General features: G+C 31.8%; 1 protein-coding gene across 1 annotated transcript; it reads right to left on the bottom strand.

Moving 5' to 3' along the window:
• Positions 1–5,805: 5,805 nt before the first annotated feature.
• LOC134709616 (neuronal acetylcholine receptor subunit alpha-3-like) lies at positions 5,806–17,252 on the bottom strand. The gene is made up of 6 exons (XM_063569769.1): positions 17,192–17,252; positions 16,825–16,970; positions 15,937–15,981; positions 12,814–12,938; positions 7,469–8,010; positions 5,806–6,322 (listed from the first exon to the last, which is right to left on the bottom strand). The coding sequence occupies exons 1-6, from the start codon at positions 17,250–17,252 to the stop codon at positions 5,922–5,924; spliced, it is 1,320 nt and encodes a 439-aa protein (XP_063425839.1). The 3' UTR covers positions 5,806–5,921.
• Between the last annotated feature and the right edge of the window lie 3,042 nt (positions 17,253–20,294).

The following is a 20,294-nucleotide window of genomic DNA, read 5'->3' as shown; positions in this document are numbered from 1 at the left end:
TATATTGATAAAAATAAATAAGTTCCAAGTTTGTTTAAATTATCAATACGTTCATTTGTATTTAGTTTGTTTACCGCATTTCAATACGAAACCAGTATTTGTATATATTTGAGTTTAAAGCATAAACAAAAGATCCAAGATTCAACAAATGAACAAATGGTTTTTGTATTAACGCGTGGTTGATATTCGACGAGAACGTTTATACTACCTATTAATTCAAAATTAAGACCAATACAACATATTATTCGAACAATGCGGTATACTTACATGATGCTAACAATGAACAATGCAGTCTTTGATATAAAAAGATATAGTTTGAGAAAAACAAATCAACAAAAGAGTGTGGTCACATTGATATGCTGAAGATATATTATGGCAACATTAATTAACCAACAATAAAAAAAGTAAAATCACAAAAATACTGAACTCAGAGGAAAATCAAATGGGAAATATCATAATCACACGGAAAATCAAATGACAAAACACATCAAAAATGAAATGAACAACAACTGTCGTATTCCTGACTTGGTACAGGCGTTTTCAAATGAAGAACATGGTGGATCAAACCTGGTTTTAAAGCGCTAAACCTCTAACTTTGTACGACAGTCTCATCTTATTCCGTCATATTTACAATGATACGTGAACTAAACATACATAATAAACAAAATAGTCAAAATATGGGTACAACAGTCATCATCGTTATCAATCGATTACGACGACAAAAGGAAATCGCATGAACTCAAAAATGAGTGACAGTTCTATTCAAAGTGTCTCCTGCTATGAGAAAAAATGTCACGATCTTGACACAAACAAGAAAAATACAGATCAGACTTTTATTCATATGGCGAAACAAATTCTATCTGTTAACCAGCTGACTGTTAAAAAATATACTTAAGTTTCGATTTCAGTTTTATCCTTCATATTGTGAATTCATTTATTCTCGTGGGTATAAATTTTCGTGGATTGATGTAAACTTGCATTTCGTGGATATTTCATTTCGTGGTTTTGCAAAAATCTGCATATTACCTAATAGAAATGCGTTGAATATTTAATTTCGTGGTTCTGCTGTATCCACGAAATCCACGAAAATTAGTATCAAACGAATAATAATGATTCCACAGTAACTCATAGAAACAATAATACGTTAGGGGCACACAACTGTAAAAGAAGTCAGGACAGTGTTAACATATAAGGACAAAACTCATCATTCAATAGACAAACACGCTGTACGATGGTACGAAAAAAGAAGTTGACAATATGTCAATATATACGATTATCTTGCAATAGATTAAAAAAAAACAATAATACGAAAAGTTCTAAATCGCACCGACAAAAATGTGAATACTTAAACAAAGATAAGGATAGCTATGTCATTAACACCAAATTCATTTGATGACAAACAAATCAGATATAATTATAAAAGGTAAATACTGCTGACTGTATCCAATGCACTATCATCAGTGTCTGAAGTGAGCTTTTGTATTCATTTTGCAGGTTGTTCTTTCGTATTTAACTGTAAATGAGATTGTTTTCTGACATTTTTTAATGTCTCAAAGCTGTGCTGATTTATTAAAGCTGAGTTAATGTTTTATTCAATGTCCCTGAATAGTACGCAACATTCGTTTATTGTACCGGTGTATTTACCTTTGTTTAATAAGTCAATAAGTTCTCAAGTTGTCTAAAGCAGAATTTATTTCTTGTACTGATGTATTAACCCATGCTGAATAAATCAATACCTTTTCCAACCAAATACATATATCATGGTCTCTGAATTATTAATTTAAAATGTTAAATATTTGAAAGATTATCAATTTCACTCGAAAGTCACTTGGGTGATAGGATATCGTACACAATGAACAACTAAGAGGATTGTTAGTTACAAATGGCCCGAAATATAGAAATCCTCAAGTCATCAACTAAAAGTACATCAAGTTAATGATTTAACAACTCCAATCTTTAAAATTAATATCTAAAGTTAAAAAAAATCCTTATAAGAAAAGACCTTTAGCCGGGTCCTAATGATGTTCAACTTAAGTTAGTTCTAAAGTTCCTACGTTCGTTTATGTTTGTTACTTTGATTATTGATCTTCTTATCGGATCAACAAAATTTGAACATCGATACATTTCAGTTGCCTTTTATGCTTAGACCTGCCCAAATAATCAACCTTAAATCACATTTTGTTTAAAAAGAATAGTAAAACTCCTAGCTCGTTCAGAATAGTACTGTTCAACTGTTTAGGTTTTTCTTATACAGTATTGGTCATTCAGTGTTAAGTGTTCCTGGTGAATGTTGGCACTTGTGAACTTTCCATTTCATTGTAGCAACAGTTCAGCAGCGCCTGCATTCGGAGTATATATCTTCTATTTGACACGATATTCCCGGGCTTGTATATCCTATGGTTTGTAGTTATGAAATAACCGTTTCACAGATGATATCGGATATGTTCCTGATGTCGTAACTACAACCCCTCTCCCTTTTCACGAATAAAACTTACCGAATAAGACTATTAACCGGGTTTGAAATAACATGAGTAACACAATGGGGCCACATATGGAGCAGGATCTGCGTATCCTTTCCGCAGCACATGATATCACCCCCAATTTTTTGGTGGGGTTCGTGTCCATTATTCTTTAGTTTTCTATGTTGTGTGTTGTGTTCTATTGTTTGTCTGTTTGTATTTCTCTGTTTAAGCCATTGCGTTGACAATTTTTTTTTCGTTTCACGAGCTTGACTATTTCTCTGCTATCTTTCGTTCTTCTTTCAGAAAAGAGGTTCGGACGCATCAAATTGACAAAGTGTTGTTTTCATATATTATAAAACCTGATTTCTCATTTACAGTTAAATACGAAAAGTGCTAAATTCTGGATGCAAACTGTTTTTGTATGTTTGACAACATTAATTCAATATTTATTTAAAAGTTTCTTACGTAACGGTGCCCATATTGTACCGAAGACCTAAATTTCACCTATTTACAAATAAAATTTAAAAAATTTAAAAAATAGCAGCGAAAATCTTACAAGATTTCCTAGAGACTAAATAGTTTGTATTTTTATGATTTGATACTATACATGTCTTTCGACATAGGTAAAAGTATGTATTATAAGTATACACAAAACGTTCACAGTATTAATCAACAGATTGAGTGTTTACTGAAAAAGTAAAATGTACAGAAACGTCGCCGTGCGACGTCACAAAAGCGTCATCTTTTTAAAATTAGCAATTCAATGTGTTACAAGTATTCATATCTAAAACAATGAAAAGTAAGCATGGACTTATACAAAATTGTTAACAATATTCGAAAAAATTAAACAAAATCTCTGTTATTCGACTTTTAACAATGCGAATTTAAGCATGATGCAATTTGGGTAATCCTCATTACAGAATCATTGATGGTTTGAAGGACAGTTCAGTACAATTTTTCTATGATTCTATATTGATTCAAAACTAATTTGGTGAAACCATATAGTAAATAATGATACATCTACAATTAAACACATAATGAAAACTTTTGTCTAAAGCATAAACAAACTGTCAAAATAGGTGCAATTGGGATACCCTCACGTTATACACAAACTAACTCACCAATAGTTTAGATTTTAAAGGGAGACAGTAGGTTACCGATGTTCAATCCTCATCAATCGATTAAGACGAACAAAAAGGGATGTCATAAAAAATTAGCATTTGTAATATTGTAAAAAATTATAATTATTATAACGACGATATTTTACAAAAACCTGGAAAAAATAAAATTCCCAAAATACTGGAATCAGAGGAAAGTTAAAAACGGAGAGTCCCTCAGCAAATGATAAAAATCAAAAGGTAAAACACATCAAACGAAAGGACAACGACTGTCAAATTATAATGTGTATTAATCATCTATAAGCGTATAAATAAAATTCTAACTGTACTCACCAATAAGTAAGATTGATACAAAACTATGTATTTTCATTTTCAGCTATGTCAGCAATATGATGCCAACTTGACGAATGAACATTATTTAAAAAGATTATGTAATGTTTTTTTAATATATAAATACTTGTTTCAAATTTGCTCGAATAATCAATGCAATTCATTTGTATATAGTTTTTCAGCATATTTCAATAATTAAATGAAACGGATTTTGATTTTAGTATGAAATGTAAACAAAAGAGTCACTCCCATTGCTGGATAAATAGATGGTTCATCTGATAATGTGATGTTGATTTCCATCAAGAATTCCGACGGGGTTTATTTAACTGCTTAAATTATTCTTTATCATTTAGATCAAATTCAGGTAGCTATTCGGACGAAACCTGGTATGCTAATATAAATATAACTTCTTTTCGGAAAAGAGTATCGCAAGCTTTTTTGAAAATTCTAAAAAAGATTCCGGTTCATTATCTATCACATGTAGTTTAGTGTGTTATGTGAAATAGGTAAAACAGAAACATGTTTTGCAATGTCAAGACTTCAGTGAAATTGATATGGTAAAATCATACTGATAACACGAAATGTTGGTAATACATCAATGAGACCGTAATCATACAACGTCAACAGCCATACGACGAAGTGACATTTAAGATTCTCAACAATAATAATAATATTTATTTACCAAAGTCAAAATTACTTTAGGTATACAACATATAAACTACACACAGTATACAAGGATAGCAGATGGTAGTGTGAACATATTACCACATGTTAGATCTCTAAGAATATTAAAACTCATTAATTGTATATATTTATACATAGAAGGTTTTCTCCAATAGTTTTACCTCTTAGAATGCAAAAAAAAACCGTCAAAATATATAGATAAATCATGACTTCTAAGTCTTATTTTGTTAATACAAGTCTTATACACATCTGGTGTTGGTTGACATAATTTATATTGTAAAAAAAGTATTTAAACAATATATCTTCAAGTTAAACATGTAAATAAATTACTCAATTAGCCATCAAAATCTTACTTCAGACAATTAAATAGAAGCATGTGGTATATAAAAACGGTAATACAGAAATATGTTTTCCAAAAAAAAAAATGCATCTTAAAAATACAGAACATCAAGGTATAACTTTTGTATAAAGATTAGACCATTGCTTTTCCCGTTTCAATGGTTTTACATTAATAATTTTTAGGGCCCTTTATAGACTGCTGTTCGGTGTAAGCTAAGACTCCGTCCTTGACCTATAATGGTTTACCTGGACAAATTGTTATTTGGATTTAGAATTCTCTCATTGGCACTCACACCACATCTGCTATATCAATGAATAATATAATTGCCAAATTAATCTTATATCTACATACATTTAAAACAATTTTTTACGCAATGGATGTGCATTTAACAAATGTATGTCTCTTTAGTCATGCTCGAGAGCAAAATATCTTAAAATCCACTATTTAAAGCAAAGCTGACGAGCTGCAAAAGTAAAAAGGACAAAGAAAAAAAAAAAAGCGATAGAGTTAGGTTTAATCTTTGATAAGAAATAAGAGCTATGCACAAAAGTGATTATTCCCTTATTTCAAAAGATTTGTTATTTATGTATAACAACAATTTTCTATAAAATCATATAAATATGTCCAGGATAGTCTAGGAGACTCACAGTCTACCAGCAAATGTATCGACCTAGTGCTTACCTATTTAACGATTTTAGAACATTATAAGATTAGCAGTTATCTACGTTTTCTTTTTAAGTGTACTAGCGATATTTCTTTTGTAAACGATGTCTTTTGTCGGGAAATTGCTCTTGATTTTAACTTTAATCTTCAAAATTTGCAAACAAAACTATAGCACGTAAAAAAGACGAATTACATATTTAATGGAATATACTATATAAAGATCATGGTCAGAAAATCTCTCTCTCCCTCTCTTTATGAGCTATGTACATCAGTTGATTCTTACCTTTAAATATTTTGAAGAAATTCAATCATTTGTTAGCGTTTTTACGCAGTGTAGTAGTGAATTACAAGCGTAAGAATGAAAATGAAGGTTGTTATTGAAATCAGAGTTATGTATACATAAAAGAAGGCTTTGTCAAGAATCCTAGCGACGATTTGCCATGTTATCTTGATATCACCGGCTTCCACGCTATTAATTTTTTCAGTGGTCTCATTAAGTTGAATCGGAGCAACGCTGTGCCTTTTTAAATTCATTGATTGAGATTTTAAATCGGTGTGATCTTTTTTTGTATCTTTTCCTGAAATTTTGGTATAACATTGTTTGGTAATTCTTTGGAGCCATTCTGGTATTTCTTCATCTTCGGTTTTGAAGTGAATTCTCTGGATAACTATTGTTAACAGTATAGCTAGTACGCCTAATGTTAGAATGAACACCAGGTACAGAGCTATAAGAGAAAGAAAAAAAAACTATAGTATCCTTACAACTTTCTGTAATACATTGTTAATAAACTCATGATAGATACTGCGTATTGTAATTATTCATATGCTGAATGAATATTCCAGTAAGGTTTAAATAATTTTTGGCATTATTGCTTAAAATCTTTTGACTTGAATTGGTATGATAAACGTTCCTTTTATTGTTATATCAATTTTAAAACATACACAAAATTACATCAAATTATGATTAGGGGTTTTGGTTTCTGATACATATGTGTACTGTAGCGTGCAGACATGACAAAATACATGACCATTTCAGCCATTAGAAACATTATTTGGTACAGAAAAGTTGAGGTACAACACAGTTTTAATCTTGCAAACGAAAGAAACTAAAATTGATGTGATTTTTTTTTTAAAATTGGAGATAGGATTTTAAAGCAGATTGTTGGCATATCTACAGAAACCAACTGTACACATCACCTGACAGACCCTTATTTTCATACGAGTTAGAGTTCCTTTAAGACCTTATAAACAACCTAAGATAGCTCATCTAATCATACATCCCGGTATATTGATGATGTTCTTTCCTTTAACAATCTAAACTATTTCTGATTTGGTCCCTTTATCCTCCTAAAAATATTATTGAAAGGACAACAAATACAGCTTCCTCATCTTTGTTTCTGTATATTTCACTCGATTTGACAATAATGGTAAATATACGACAAAGGAGATTTTTGATTATTTTTTTGTTTTCATTGACCATCATTCTTACGCTGTGAATCCTATTTAGACACTTTTTGATAGTATCATACCTTTGAACCAATATAATGATTGAACTTTTTATTGTTTAAGACTAACAGGGAGACAGTAAGTAAAATATAGTGTGTACTGCAGTATGTTGCTAGCAGCATACGTTTTGCTGCTTCATAACAATGTATAGTCAAAATAAATATATTATGGAAGTACTTTTTTACTAATGTTCTTGAAATCAATGTATTATATTGCAGTATGTTGCCACATTTCTTAAACACGATTCACATTTTGAATTTTTTTTTATTCTAATGTATACCTAATTTCATCATCTTTCACTTGTTACGCCTGCATCGTATTTAAAAAAAGTATTTCATATTTAAACTAATAACAAATCCACTTACACAGATAAGAAGTTGATACAGAAGTACTAGGGATTTCGTCAGATATGATGGTAAGGTATACTCCATATGCTAATAGGACAGTCAATGAAAAGCCAGTCTTTTCACCAGAATCTACTGGGAGTTTGAATACAACTGCAATAAGAACTGCCATAAGTGACATCGGTAAAATGCTGTTGATGATATGAAACATTGGTCGACGACGTAGCTTTATCGAAAAAAATAGACTTGAAAAACCAGTCGTTCCCTCTGTCACTTCTGTACTTGCTTTGTGTTCCGATGTCGAAATAAGCTCCCACTCACCGTTTTCAGTGTAATCAACAATGTTAACGGCATCATTTTGATTGATTTTCAGAATTACTTCTCCGGTTGTATAAGCCCATGAAATGAGTTTGATTGTACAGGCCTGGGTATCAAAAGGATAATATGTGATGTCGGATTTACAAGACACTTTATAGATACCTGGAGGGTTCCAAAATATCTTTCCGGTTTGCGAAATTCGCATTGGAATGGAAGGATCAGTTAAGACACCAATGTCTCGTATACTGAAAAAAAAATATTTCTATAAGATTTAAGGGATACTCATGCGCTTATAATTTAAAGAAATACTACTAGTCGGAAATAAACTGACACCGTCATGACAGAAAAAAGACACGATAATTAACAGTACACAAAACACAGCATATAACAACTATGATTGATAGTGGAGTGATAAATTAAGAAAAAGGTGCGTATTTAACCACTTTAATGGACCGGCATACCTGCAGGCAAAACACGATTTTTTTTCAAAGCCAATACTTTAAGCTTACTGTTTTGCCCGGTCGTAGACATTTCATGCGATGCAGTTATTTTTATAGAATAGAAAGAAAAAGACATTTGGATTTTTTTTTTCATATTACAAGATGGGAAAACGTTTGAATTTTCATTACTTTGTTTTGGTCTTTTGACATATGATTTTGCATTTTATACAGAGTTTAATTGTTAATTCACAGTGTTTATTTTTTTCTAAATTTTGTACATTTTCACTCATTTTAGCGAAAGAACACTCTGTATTATTTTAAAGAAGTGGTTAACACATTTGTAAATTTAGATAACATTTATAATAATTATGATTTAACGAATTAAAATGTTTTAAACCTCCTATGGAAAGTTTTAAAGTCTTTCAAAGTATTTTTTGTATTGTTTAATGAATATGATATGGACCTTCTCGTTATTCTGATGCGCATTGAAATATTGTAGTAATGTTTCTAAATTTCCTGTCGACAAACTGTGAAAAGTCCTAGCATTCATACTTGCTTTAAACATAAACCTATTAACGCCATTTCATCTTGCTTTGGCATTACAATTACACCTTGAGTTTGGCTCTTAAATGTTTATTAAAACTCCAAACTCTCATGGTTTTCGTGCATCCTATTCTGAAGTACGTAGATATCGGACTAGTTTAGCAAAGAAGTAGGTCCAGTAAGACCCCGTTTTGGCCCCAAAATATAGCAGTTTTACAATTTTTTTAAAATGTAAACTTTTAGTTAATTATTGGACATTAGAATGCTTGTGCTACATAACTATGAGCTATTTTTGACAATATAATGCACATATATCGGGTACTAGCACCTTTAAGCCATGCTAAATTACTGAAATCTTCACAATTCTAGCATATTAGTTAAAGTTTAGAAGGTTTTCGTGTAAAACGAAAGTGGCCGCATTCGTGTTCATCCTTAATATTGAAATGTAAGTTGTATTTTATTATGATACTTAACATATATAAAAGTTAAGGATGAACACAGATGCGGCCACTTTCATTTTTGACAAAAATCATCTGAAAAGTGACATTTGTCGGCATATTTGGTAGATTTTTCTTATTTGAGCTTGAATCGTATCGTTTTTAATGACTAAATCAGTTAAAATCTTTCATGTAGACCAATTGATACAAATGAAATAGACACTTAAGTGTTTGAAAAGTGGTCAAAATCTATCGTCAGATGAACCTCAAATTTGAGGCCAAAATCGTTCCTTACCGGACCTTCTCCAAAGTTTGGAAATAGACAGAAACAAAGACATGTCCTATGTACCTAATGGTATTGCTGAATTTAGAAAAGGTGGCCGTATTATACTGGAGGGAGCAGAAAATATTGACTTCAAAGCTGAAACGTCGATGGTAAAAATACATTTCACTCCATTGCTAGAGTTGTCAAAACGCTTCATCAAACACCCACATGAGTTCCATAAAGGTTAATTGGGACTAAAAATATATTTAACGTTGAATGCTTTGCATACCAATCTTATGTCATGTTTACCTTTCGACAAGCAAACAGAATGGTATGGACCTCCTCGTTATTCTAATATTTATGGGAAGAAAGTGTCTTGTTTCATCGAAAACCGAGATATATCTGTCCTGTCTTTGGTATTTCTGTGACTTCTTTCGAGACAAAACTAAGATTCGATTCCATTTTCTGTAGAAAGCACTGAACAAATTGTTCCATTTTAGACCGGTTCTTACAAAAGGGCTAAATCTGAAATTTCGTCCGTAGCCTATGCCTCGGTTATGGATGCAAAGCCTCAACATGGCAATAGTATTTACAACTATGAAACAATGTTTAGATATGTAAAAACGTGCTGGTCAAAACATTTCACAATTAATTGTATGCCATTGCCCAAATGTAAAATGGTTTATTCCAGACGTGTTCGAGGATGAACAAAAAGATATGAGGCTAGCTCTCATATCTTTTTTGTATAATTTAAAAGCATTCTTCAATTGGTGTTAAGACGAAAATCGTTAATAGATATTAAAGCAATTGTATGTCACAGTTTATGGCTGAAACACTCAAAAGCGCTGAAGGTATTGCACAGTTTTTTTTCTGATTTCAAAGAACATATGTTTTCATAATTTGAAGAATTCAGAATATACTCTTGTAAACTATCACCAACCTTCGCATTTTGTGATATGTTTCTTCGTGCAGTTGATATATTGTTACAGAACATTAGGGCTCAACGGAATGGGTAGTGGCTTTTATTTTTGAAAATGATAGCTGTTATGTTGCGATGCTTTTTCATTACCAATCGGACGAACTATTCTAGGTGGACACCAGATATGTTTGATATGTTGAATATGTCTGAAACGGTAAAATCTGTCTTTATGTCAGGTGAGTTTTTAATCAGATATAACAATGGAGCCTTCAATTGTATCTGGAGTGATATGGAAACAGCGAAAAATATAATTAAAGATACTAAAGATTGAAGAGGCATCATAGGACTGACAAGGACAAAACTGCTGTACTTCGATGGATGCTTACAAGACATATCCTTGCGCATTTAAGTTCTTAAACGAGATCAAGATCAGGATGCAGTCACAGATGCAGAAATTGAACACAAGAAAACAAGCCAACGGTAATGACACGAGACAAGAAAGATATCTCTCATTTGATAAGGTATATGCATTTAAATATGACCGATCCATTAAACGTTGCCGATCATCGAAAGCCATTGATAAATACTAGTATTTCTACAGAAATGAAAGCTTCAATAAATGTTCATGATTCTCTTCTTAATCTCTTGAACGTGGCAACCAGATGATTAATTCTTTTGTGGAAGGCTGTTCTAATGAGTCTGAAACCCATGTCTTCTACAATCCTATGTCGAAGTCTCCATCTGAATACTTTCGATGATACGACCAAGACGTCAAAACTCAAGTGTAAATCAGGTGACTGTATTAAGACACATATGAACCGAGTAAATATAGTTATTCGTGCTTTAGTTCTTGCTTATGTTCGTGAGAAGGAGACTGTAGTCCGGATATTGGCATATCCTATTGGTCCCATACCTTCAGCTCTGCTCCAAGATGAATGTGGAAAATGTGAAAATGTTTCAATGTGATATGATGCATCTCCTTGAAGAAGAAATTTGCTCTTATTTCAATCTTCCAAGTTGTGATAATTTTTATCAAAGATACCAGGCTTATAACTTGATACACCAGACGCGCGTTTCATAAGCCTTATCAGTGACGCTCAGATCAGAATAGTTTGAAAGCCAAACAATTATAAGGTTGAAGAACATTGAGGACAAAGAGTTCCAAATCCGATAAGTTTTCAAGATAAGGAGTCGCCGTACATATTGCAAGTGCATTTATCGCCTCATTGTATGATCTGCAAGAAAAGTTCAGGTATCTTCATGATGATCTAAACAAGCTAAGGGTGGAGTTTGCCGCCACAAAGGACGCCAGTCTTGTGAATATTCACCCATGTGAAAACATGTTTTTACAGCACATCCTACAAGCAATGCTTCAATAGCAAGTTTGGATAAACTCTCATATTGCTAAACCAGTGAGCTTTCTTTCCAAAGACTCTGGTTGGTAAGCGGGTAAAAACGATTTGCTCTCGTTTTTCTTAGAGGGACCTATGTAAGTAGATTTGCTTCAAGACCTCGTTTGTACGTATACGGACAAGTGACAACAGCTTGCAATAACAACTATTTATGCAACCACCAGAAATCCGCGTATACTAGTACTTATATTTGTTCATGTGAAGGGTGTGATGGTTGAAGACTATTTTTTAACTCACCGAGCAAAATTGACGAAGAAGACGACGATGAAAACGATGACTGATGTCAGGTTTTCGAAAGTTGTCATGCCCTTTGTTTGTTAGAATGCCACATACAATCACACTTTCTCAGGGGTCCATGTGTGCTTTTGCAAGGCAAAGTCACATAAAATCTCAAAAGTTCATAGAGATAGAATATACGTTGAAAATGTAGTTTATCGTTACACTCATTTGATTTAATTGCCTTCTGAAACATTTGTGACTGGCAATAAATATACATCAAAGCAAAAACCAAATTGACTCCGATTCTGTTTGTAAATGCCGTAGAATATAGAAATGTGTTTTTAGAAGTACATGCGAAGTAAAAAATAAAATGAATTGAGATTCGGTTGTTCTATTTTGTTGCTAGTCTGAATTTCCTTTAAAATGTACATTTTTTGTTCTACCATTCTTGATTCAACTTGACACCTGATCACTTTCTTCTGTAGATCAAACAATGTCTCCCTCTCTCTCTATTTTATCACATGTTACCTTATCGATACGGAAATATATATTCCAAGTCAAGCCAAAAAGTATATACATGTATTTGTATATTTCAAATTATTTAGAACATCTTTGACTGTAGAAACAAAAATGCACAAACCTAAAAGAAAATGTGATGTCGAACTTCTTTTTGACCAAGTTATTCATCGTTCCTAAAAAGGATTTATTTTCGTAACGTCAGTTAAATAACTAGTTCAATGTACGACAGGAGATGTTCATCAACCATGGGCTGGCAGAAAAAAAATGCGGACAGGTTTTAAATTATATGCTTACGAGTTTTTGATGACGAGTGTAGGTTTCCAAACATGAGTCTCAGAACTGAACAAGTAATTTATACTTGTAAAATCTGCATAATACTTCGATGGATCAGTCCAGTTCAGCCGATTGTCATACCATGTCTTAAATTAAAATGAATTAAAGTTGTTAGATATAAAATTAATACAAAAAAGTTGTGCAAACCATATTATATAAAAGGATTCAAAATTCAAAATTATAATTTCCGTTATTCATTTAGTTCAAACATTAATAACATAATCTGGCTAGGCGGTTATTCACTGTTGGGTATTCAACATTTGTGTTGATTAGTTTTATTGCAATCTCGCCTTGGTCTTTGCGTACTATAACGACGACGAAAATTTGACGAGTTAAAAAAAAAAAAAGTTTAATAAAAAAAGAAAACTTAAAACAAAACTTTGTTTTGAATTCAAAGTTTAGCTTCCCTTTTAGTATATACATAGTCAAGACAATAACATTTTAATGTAATAGAATAATATCCTATTTTGAACTAGACCTACAAACAAAGACCACGGGTAAGCGGATGGTCGTAAGGTAAAAGTTACGGTAAGCAGAAAATGGGAGTTAACTCTTGAGGTTCTCGTGCAGTAAAACGTTTAGTTGAGCCAAGCCGCTTTCATCATACATACCAATCGTCAGTGCGTTGATATTGAAATATTTGATACATAAAATTATTTGATCTTTCGTAAAATATTCATTCAAAAGTTCAAGCATTATGGTTGTAACGAAAACAACAGAAATGTTGAGGACGGTCGCATTGTAAATCTAAGATGGTCGTTACTCTTTATAAAATAGGTCAGAATAAGGTATTCAATAGTTTTAACGTGTCTTTTATTAAAAGTTATGTTAAATACCACATATAATATAGCAAGTTTGGTCCGTGAAACATTTATCATGCAATTCAAAAATTTTAAAAATTTCAAATCGTAGGGTTTTGAATTTTGATGAAAGTATTAAAATTCCAAATGTTTGACAATTTTTGAAATCTTGAAATTTTCACCAGATAATGAAAAATTAAAGGTGTGAAAAGAGGATTACCTGTAAAGTGCGAAACGGAAGAAAATTTTGGAATGTTAGAAGTACTTGATAAATTGCATGCTTATATTGGTGATTTTAAATTTGTTCAAAGTTTTGATTTGTCTACCCTAAATACCACATTGCCTCAAATTCTCATTAAGAAAACATTCACACACCGAATTAAATGGTCAGTTAAAAAGTCAGAATGTGAACGTTCAAACTCTTTTAGATCATTTTTAAGTATAATAAACAAAAAAAACTATGTCAATTGGACATGCTTTGATACCATATCTGCCCTTGCATTTTAACTTGATAACATTTTTTTGTTCGCTTTCGCGATCCGTATATCATCAGGTTATCGGAATTCCAATGGGAACTAACTGTGCACCATTTATTGCGACCTGTTTTTGTATTGATATGAGTTACAGTTTATGACAAGAATCAGCAAAGACCCATCGAAACAACATCTGATACACTAATTCAATAGTACTTTTAGATACTTGGATAATATGTGGGCTCTCAATAATGACGACTTCAGCATGTAAACTAAAGAAATTTATCCCGCTAAATTACTTTAAATAAAGCGTATACTAACAATGACCACTGCCCTTTCCTCGATCTTGATATCTATATCATTAACGGAAAGCTTAATACTAACATTTATGATAAAAGAGATGTTTGTTTTTATTTCCTATCTTTAATTATCCATTTTTAGATGGTGACGTTCCCTTGTCACCATCTTACGGTGTTATATATCTCAACTTGTACGATTCGCTCTTATATGTAACAATGTTTTAGATTTTAACGATAGAAATTTATGTTTACTGAAATATATTTACACCATTTTTACCACTTGGTAGATTGCGGTTTGTCATTACGTCGTCTTATCTTTTAATTACCGAACGTGACTTATTCCCGATTGTGACTGTCTTGCTTAGTGAATTCGCATTTTTATAAGACGTGGTACGGTACTTTTCTATCCCAAATTCATGTATTAAGTTTGATGTTATATTTGTATTTCCCATCGGATATTGTCAAATGTGTTGATGTCTTTTTTATTATATTCATGTGTCTTGAAAATAAACCACTGCTTTCATTTATTAGATTTGATTTTGTTCAACGTAATTTGTACGATGTTTTACGTTTCCAGTTAGATTCAAAACAAACCAAATAACATAGCGAATTGCTTCCTCAGTTTGCTAGTAAAAAGTATTGCAATGTGCGTTGTTTTTAAATGTAATATCAGTATTTAGTTCAATTATAATCATAGATTAATCCTAATTCTATCTTATTTTTGATAAATAGTTTTAGTCATTCAAATGTGGCGTCGGTTTTTGTATGCTGTTTCACCACTTCGTATGTGACGTCACTTTTTCACATTTTGCGTTGAGGCCTTGACTAAGTCTGGTGTGTCTATTTTTTGTGTTGGTTTATGTAATGTATCCAAGTTTTGTTTTCTGTAATAAGCTAATACTTTAGTTTTATCATGTATATCTTTTACTGTCCCTTTGGTATCTTTCGTTCCTCTTTTATATTTATTCAATAAAATTTACTGCATAGCATGTATTCATGTATTTGGTTTTGATGTTATATTTGTTATTCTCATCGGATTTTTTCTAATGCTTAGTCCGTTTCTGTGTGTGTATATAAACTCATCATAGATACCAGGACTAACTAAGTTTAGTATATACGCCAGACCCGCGGTTCGTCTACTAAAAACTCGTCAGTGACGCTCGAATCCAAAATAGTTTAAAATGCCAAATAAAGTACGAAGTTGAAGAGCATTGAGAACCAAAATTCCTAAACGTTTTGCCAAATACAGCTAAGTTAATCTATGCCTGAGGTAGAAACGCCTTAGTATTTCACACAATTCGAAAATTTGTAAACAGTAAATTTATAAATATAACCATGTCAAAGACAATTCATGTCAGCACAAAAAGTTACATTTTAATGTTGTGTCGTTGTTCTCCTCTTATATTTAAAGCTTTTCCTCAGCTTTAGGTTGCAACCCTGATTTTGTTTTTTGTCCGTCGATTTACGAGATTTGAACAGCGGTATACTACTGTTGCCTTTATTTATACTTACAATAGATAAATGTCCTGAAACGGTAAGTTCCTGCTTTTTTATATCCTAAAAGGAAAAACAAAACTACAACTTACAACCAATTAAATAATTTTAAAAACAAACATGACACACGTCATACATCAAAATATGATTGAGTCAAAAACAAATATTGCAGCAAATAGATCGCTGAACTACATGTATCTTATAATAAATATAGACAGATGATTATGCGGTTTGGGTGTTTTTCACGGTTGTAGGCCATACATTGACCTATATTGTTAACTTTGTCATTTGGTCTATGGTTGAGAGTTATCGCATTTGCAATCATAACACATCTTCTTATTTTTATATTGTCAATATATTATCAAACATGAATCTTTTATGTTTTCAATCTTGTCAACTCTAATAAAAGCAATTATTGGCCGATATTTTTGTGTACATGATCTCGTAATAACTTTAAATTATGTTTCACTATACATATTTTTTTTATATTATTTCAGCTCATCGCTTGCTAACAGCATTAATATTACTATTACCATATTTTTAACATCAAATGAAGTCCATGTTATGATTTAATGGATATGTGGGTTTATGCCAATAAGTTAGCAACTCAAGTTAACAAAAAAGCAAAAACATAAAACTACATATACATTCTAGGGGTTATATAGTCAAAATAGTCCTAATCAACAGACCGTTGTCAATGACAAGTGTAAATCTCAATATACGAAAGGTATGTAAAATAATTATTAAATATCATATGTTAGATCTGCTTTGAACTTCTTACTACCCTAATGATAAAAAAATCAAGCTAAATAAAGGCAACAGTAGTATACCGCTGTTCGAAATTCATAAATCGATTAAGAAAATAAACCAAATCCGGGCTAAAAGTGAACCTGAAAGTTACATTACCAGATCGTTTACTGTTAGAAGGTTTAAAGTGATCATAATAAAAATTGTTCCATTTGGTCTCTGCTGAACCACATAGTCGTCAAATATTTCCTCTCTTAACTCTGTTTCAAGACTTGTACTGTAATCATCTGACGCTAGAATTAGTCCTGTAGATAAGAAAAAAGACTATGCAAAACTATGGTTGATACTTAAGCTCTACAAAAGTCCAAATGAGTTACAATATTTGAGAAACACAAATTTGAAAGTATTAACATTTAAGTCAAATGAGGAGCATGAATAACTAATTAATAGTATTAAATCATACACAAAAGTTGAAAGAAAAAATCATAAATAATATTATGAGATTATAAACCAGAACGACACTTACCAAATTTGGTTAGTAATAAAAGTAAAATCATTCTGATGTGATGGAAACATTTGCAGACCATCTTATATATAATTATAAACATCACTTTAATGACCAATATATTCACATGTCTTTTGGGGATTACAATTCAAATTGATATAAATGACCAGTGATGGTCATCTGATCAAATGAATAATTAAACACCATGGTATATTATAGGTCAATATAATTTCTGCCAGTATATACATATAATTAATTCATTTTATTCGACTATTGTTAAATAATATTTAAGTCTCATGTGTATGTTTGAGAGATAGATGAACACAATATACAAAGTATTAATTATAATGTACGGTATGAATAAATGGCGACATTCATAAACGACAAAGCGATTTGTCATTTTGTTTATTTTCTTTGATTACATCTTCTGACATCAGGCTAGGACTTCACTTGAACTGAATTTTAATGTGCGTATTGGTATGCGTTTACATTGGCTAGAGGTATAGGGTGGGGGTTGAGATCTAAAAAAAAAAACCATGTTTAACCCCGCCGCATTTGTGCGCCTTTTCCTAGTCAGTAGCCTCTGGCCTTTGTTAGTCTTGTATTATTTTTAATTTTAGTTTCCTGTGTACAATTTTGAGTTTAGTATGACGTTCATTATCACTGAAATAGTATATATATATTTGTTTAGGGGTCAGCTGAAGGACGCCTCCGGATGCGGGAGTTTCTCTCGCTGCATTGAAGACCTGTTGGTGACCTCCTGCTGTTTTCTGTTCCATAGATATAGGAAAATGTGGTGTGAGTGCCAATGAGACAACTCTCCATCCAAATAACAATTTAAAAAGTAAACCATTATAGGTTAAAGTACGGCCTTCAACTCGGAGCCTTGGCTCCCACCGAACAACAAGCTATAAAGGGCCACAAAATTACTAGTGTAAAACCATTCAAACGGGAAAACCAACGGTCTAATCTATATAAATACATGGTCGGGTTGTTGTCTCTTGGACACATTCCCCATTTCCATTCTCAATTTTATTATCAAAATATAAACAATAGTTATCCCTGATACAATAGAAATACATCATCGATAAACGAAAAATGATGAAATTTTTCTCTAAGATATCACTCTTATCTTATGATAAAGGAGTAGAGGCAACAATGTCCGCAAAAGCAACATGCACCTGGGATCAGTGTTGAGTGGTATTTGTGTTGTTTAAGTCTTTAGTTTGCTTTGAGTACTTTTGTTTGTCAATTTGTCTTTTATTATTTTTTAGCCATTCACATGAAAATGCACTAATAAAGCCTCATTGATAAGGTAAAAACAATAATCTGATAGTGTGTGAATATATTATATTGATCGCTGTAAATAAACTAATTGTCGCTCCCTATCCACACAAGACACTTAACCTGACAGGTTCATTTGGTTCCTCTATGGAGTTATGAATAAATTGTAGTGTTAAAATTAATCAAGTAGGTAATTTGTTTTAACAAAGACAAATGTCTTTTATATATTACCGTAGATCAAACATCACTGGGAGATAGTTTGTGCAAAAAAAAGTACCCTAACCTTCATGATGAGATATTCTTTTCTGAACAACCATTCGTTTATGAATTGCGTTATATTTTTTATCCGTTTTAATGATATCAAAAATATCATTAATATTATACAGTTTTTACGAAGGTTACAACAGTAGTATCAGAACTTTGCAATTCAACAACTTAAATATATCTTGTTGTTCTTAAAATTTATCATACTAGTCTTACGACTGAAGAAAATGACATTTAATTGATTACTATTTTCACCATTATTTATTGTCATAAGGAGACAATAACATTTCCACTGTGCTACCCTATGTTGACATGAACCATCACTGTTATATTGAATGACAAAATTAACTGATGAAACACGCGTCTGGCGTACACAATTTTCAGTCTGGTATCTATGACGATTATGATCTATGAAGATTTATTGACATAAGGTTCTGATATTAATACAAGATGATTGCCAATGTACATGATTTTTTTTTTGGGGTTATTTTTATTAGATAAAATATACTATGATTTCTAGAAGGATTCGTACATATAAAATACATGCAAACAATAATGCCACAGAAATAAAAAGAGAACTATAGCCACGTCCACTTTTAGATGTATTTCGTTTTGTATCTATCAGATGAGGTAAGCCTCATACCGATTTTAAAGTTTGTTCTTATCTTGTAATGTTACACTGCTGTCCCCAGTTATGGGAGAATGGGACCCGCTAGCATGTTTAACACCGCCACATTCTGTATGTATGTGTCTGTCCCAAGTCAGGAGCCTGTTTCGACAACATTCGAGTTCGTTGCAAATCCGTCAAAAACTTATACATAAATTAGGCCATTAGTTTTCTCGTTTGACATGTTTTACATTTGTCATTTCGGGGACTGACTATGCGGTATGGGATTTGCTCATTTCTTAAGGCTATACGGTGACCTAAAGTTGTTAATGTGTAAGTCATTTGGTCTCTTGTGGAGCGTTGTCTCATTGGCAATCATACCACATCTTCCATATTATACATAATTATAATAATCTTCGTCAAATGGCTTCTATTTGAAAGCAATCATGCAACATCTTATCATGTTAAATGAAATAATATTGATACATTTAGGTCTCAGAATGAAGTTAAGAATGGAAAAAAATAATGTGTCAAAGAGACAACAACCCGATCTTAGAGAAGTAAACAGCCTAACACCATTTCATCTACTCTAATTAAGTTTATAACATAAATGTACTCCTTTCCTGACTAAAATAGTGCTGTTGATATTAGTGTTTACGTAAAACTAACAAAAACATTTGCAAAAATGAAACTTTTTGCAAAATTTATATTGATTAACCTTTGAGAAAAAATAATACTTGTCCATGATTATGCTCATTGTTGAAAGCCATAAGATTATCAATTAACATTTACGTCATTGGATCTATGGCGAAAAGTTTTCTGAGTGGCAATCATACCACACATTATTATTTTGATAATGATATTTGTTTTAAATCAGTTTAATAGCTCGATAATAAATAAACATATTTCCAATGAATGAAGTTAATGACATTATTAATGTACTCAGATAGAGGATTTACCCATTTAAAT

This window comes from Mytilus trossulus, chromosome 3 (genome assembly GCF_036588685.1).
Source record: "Mytilus trossulus isolate FHL-02 chromosome 3, PNRI_Mtr1.1.1.hap1, whole genome shotgun sequence".
Taxonomy (NCBI): Eukaryota; Metazoa; Mollusca; class Bivalvia; order Mytilida; family Mytilidae; genus Mytilus; species Mytilus trossulus.
The sequence above is the reverse complement of the archived record's forward strand: the minus strand, read 5'-3'. Positions and strand labels throughout refer to the sequence as shown.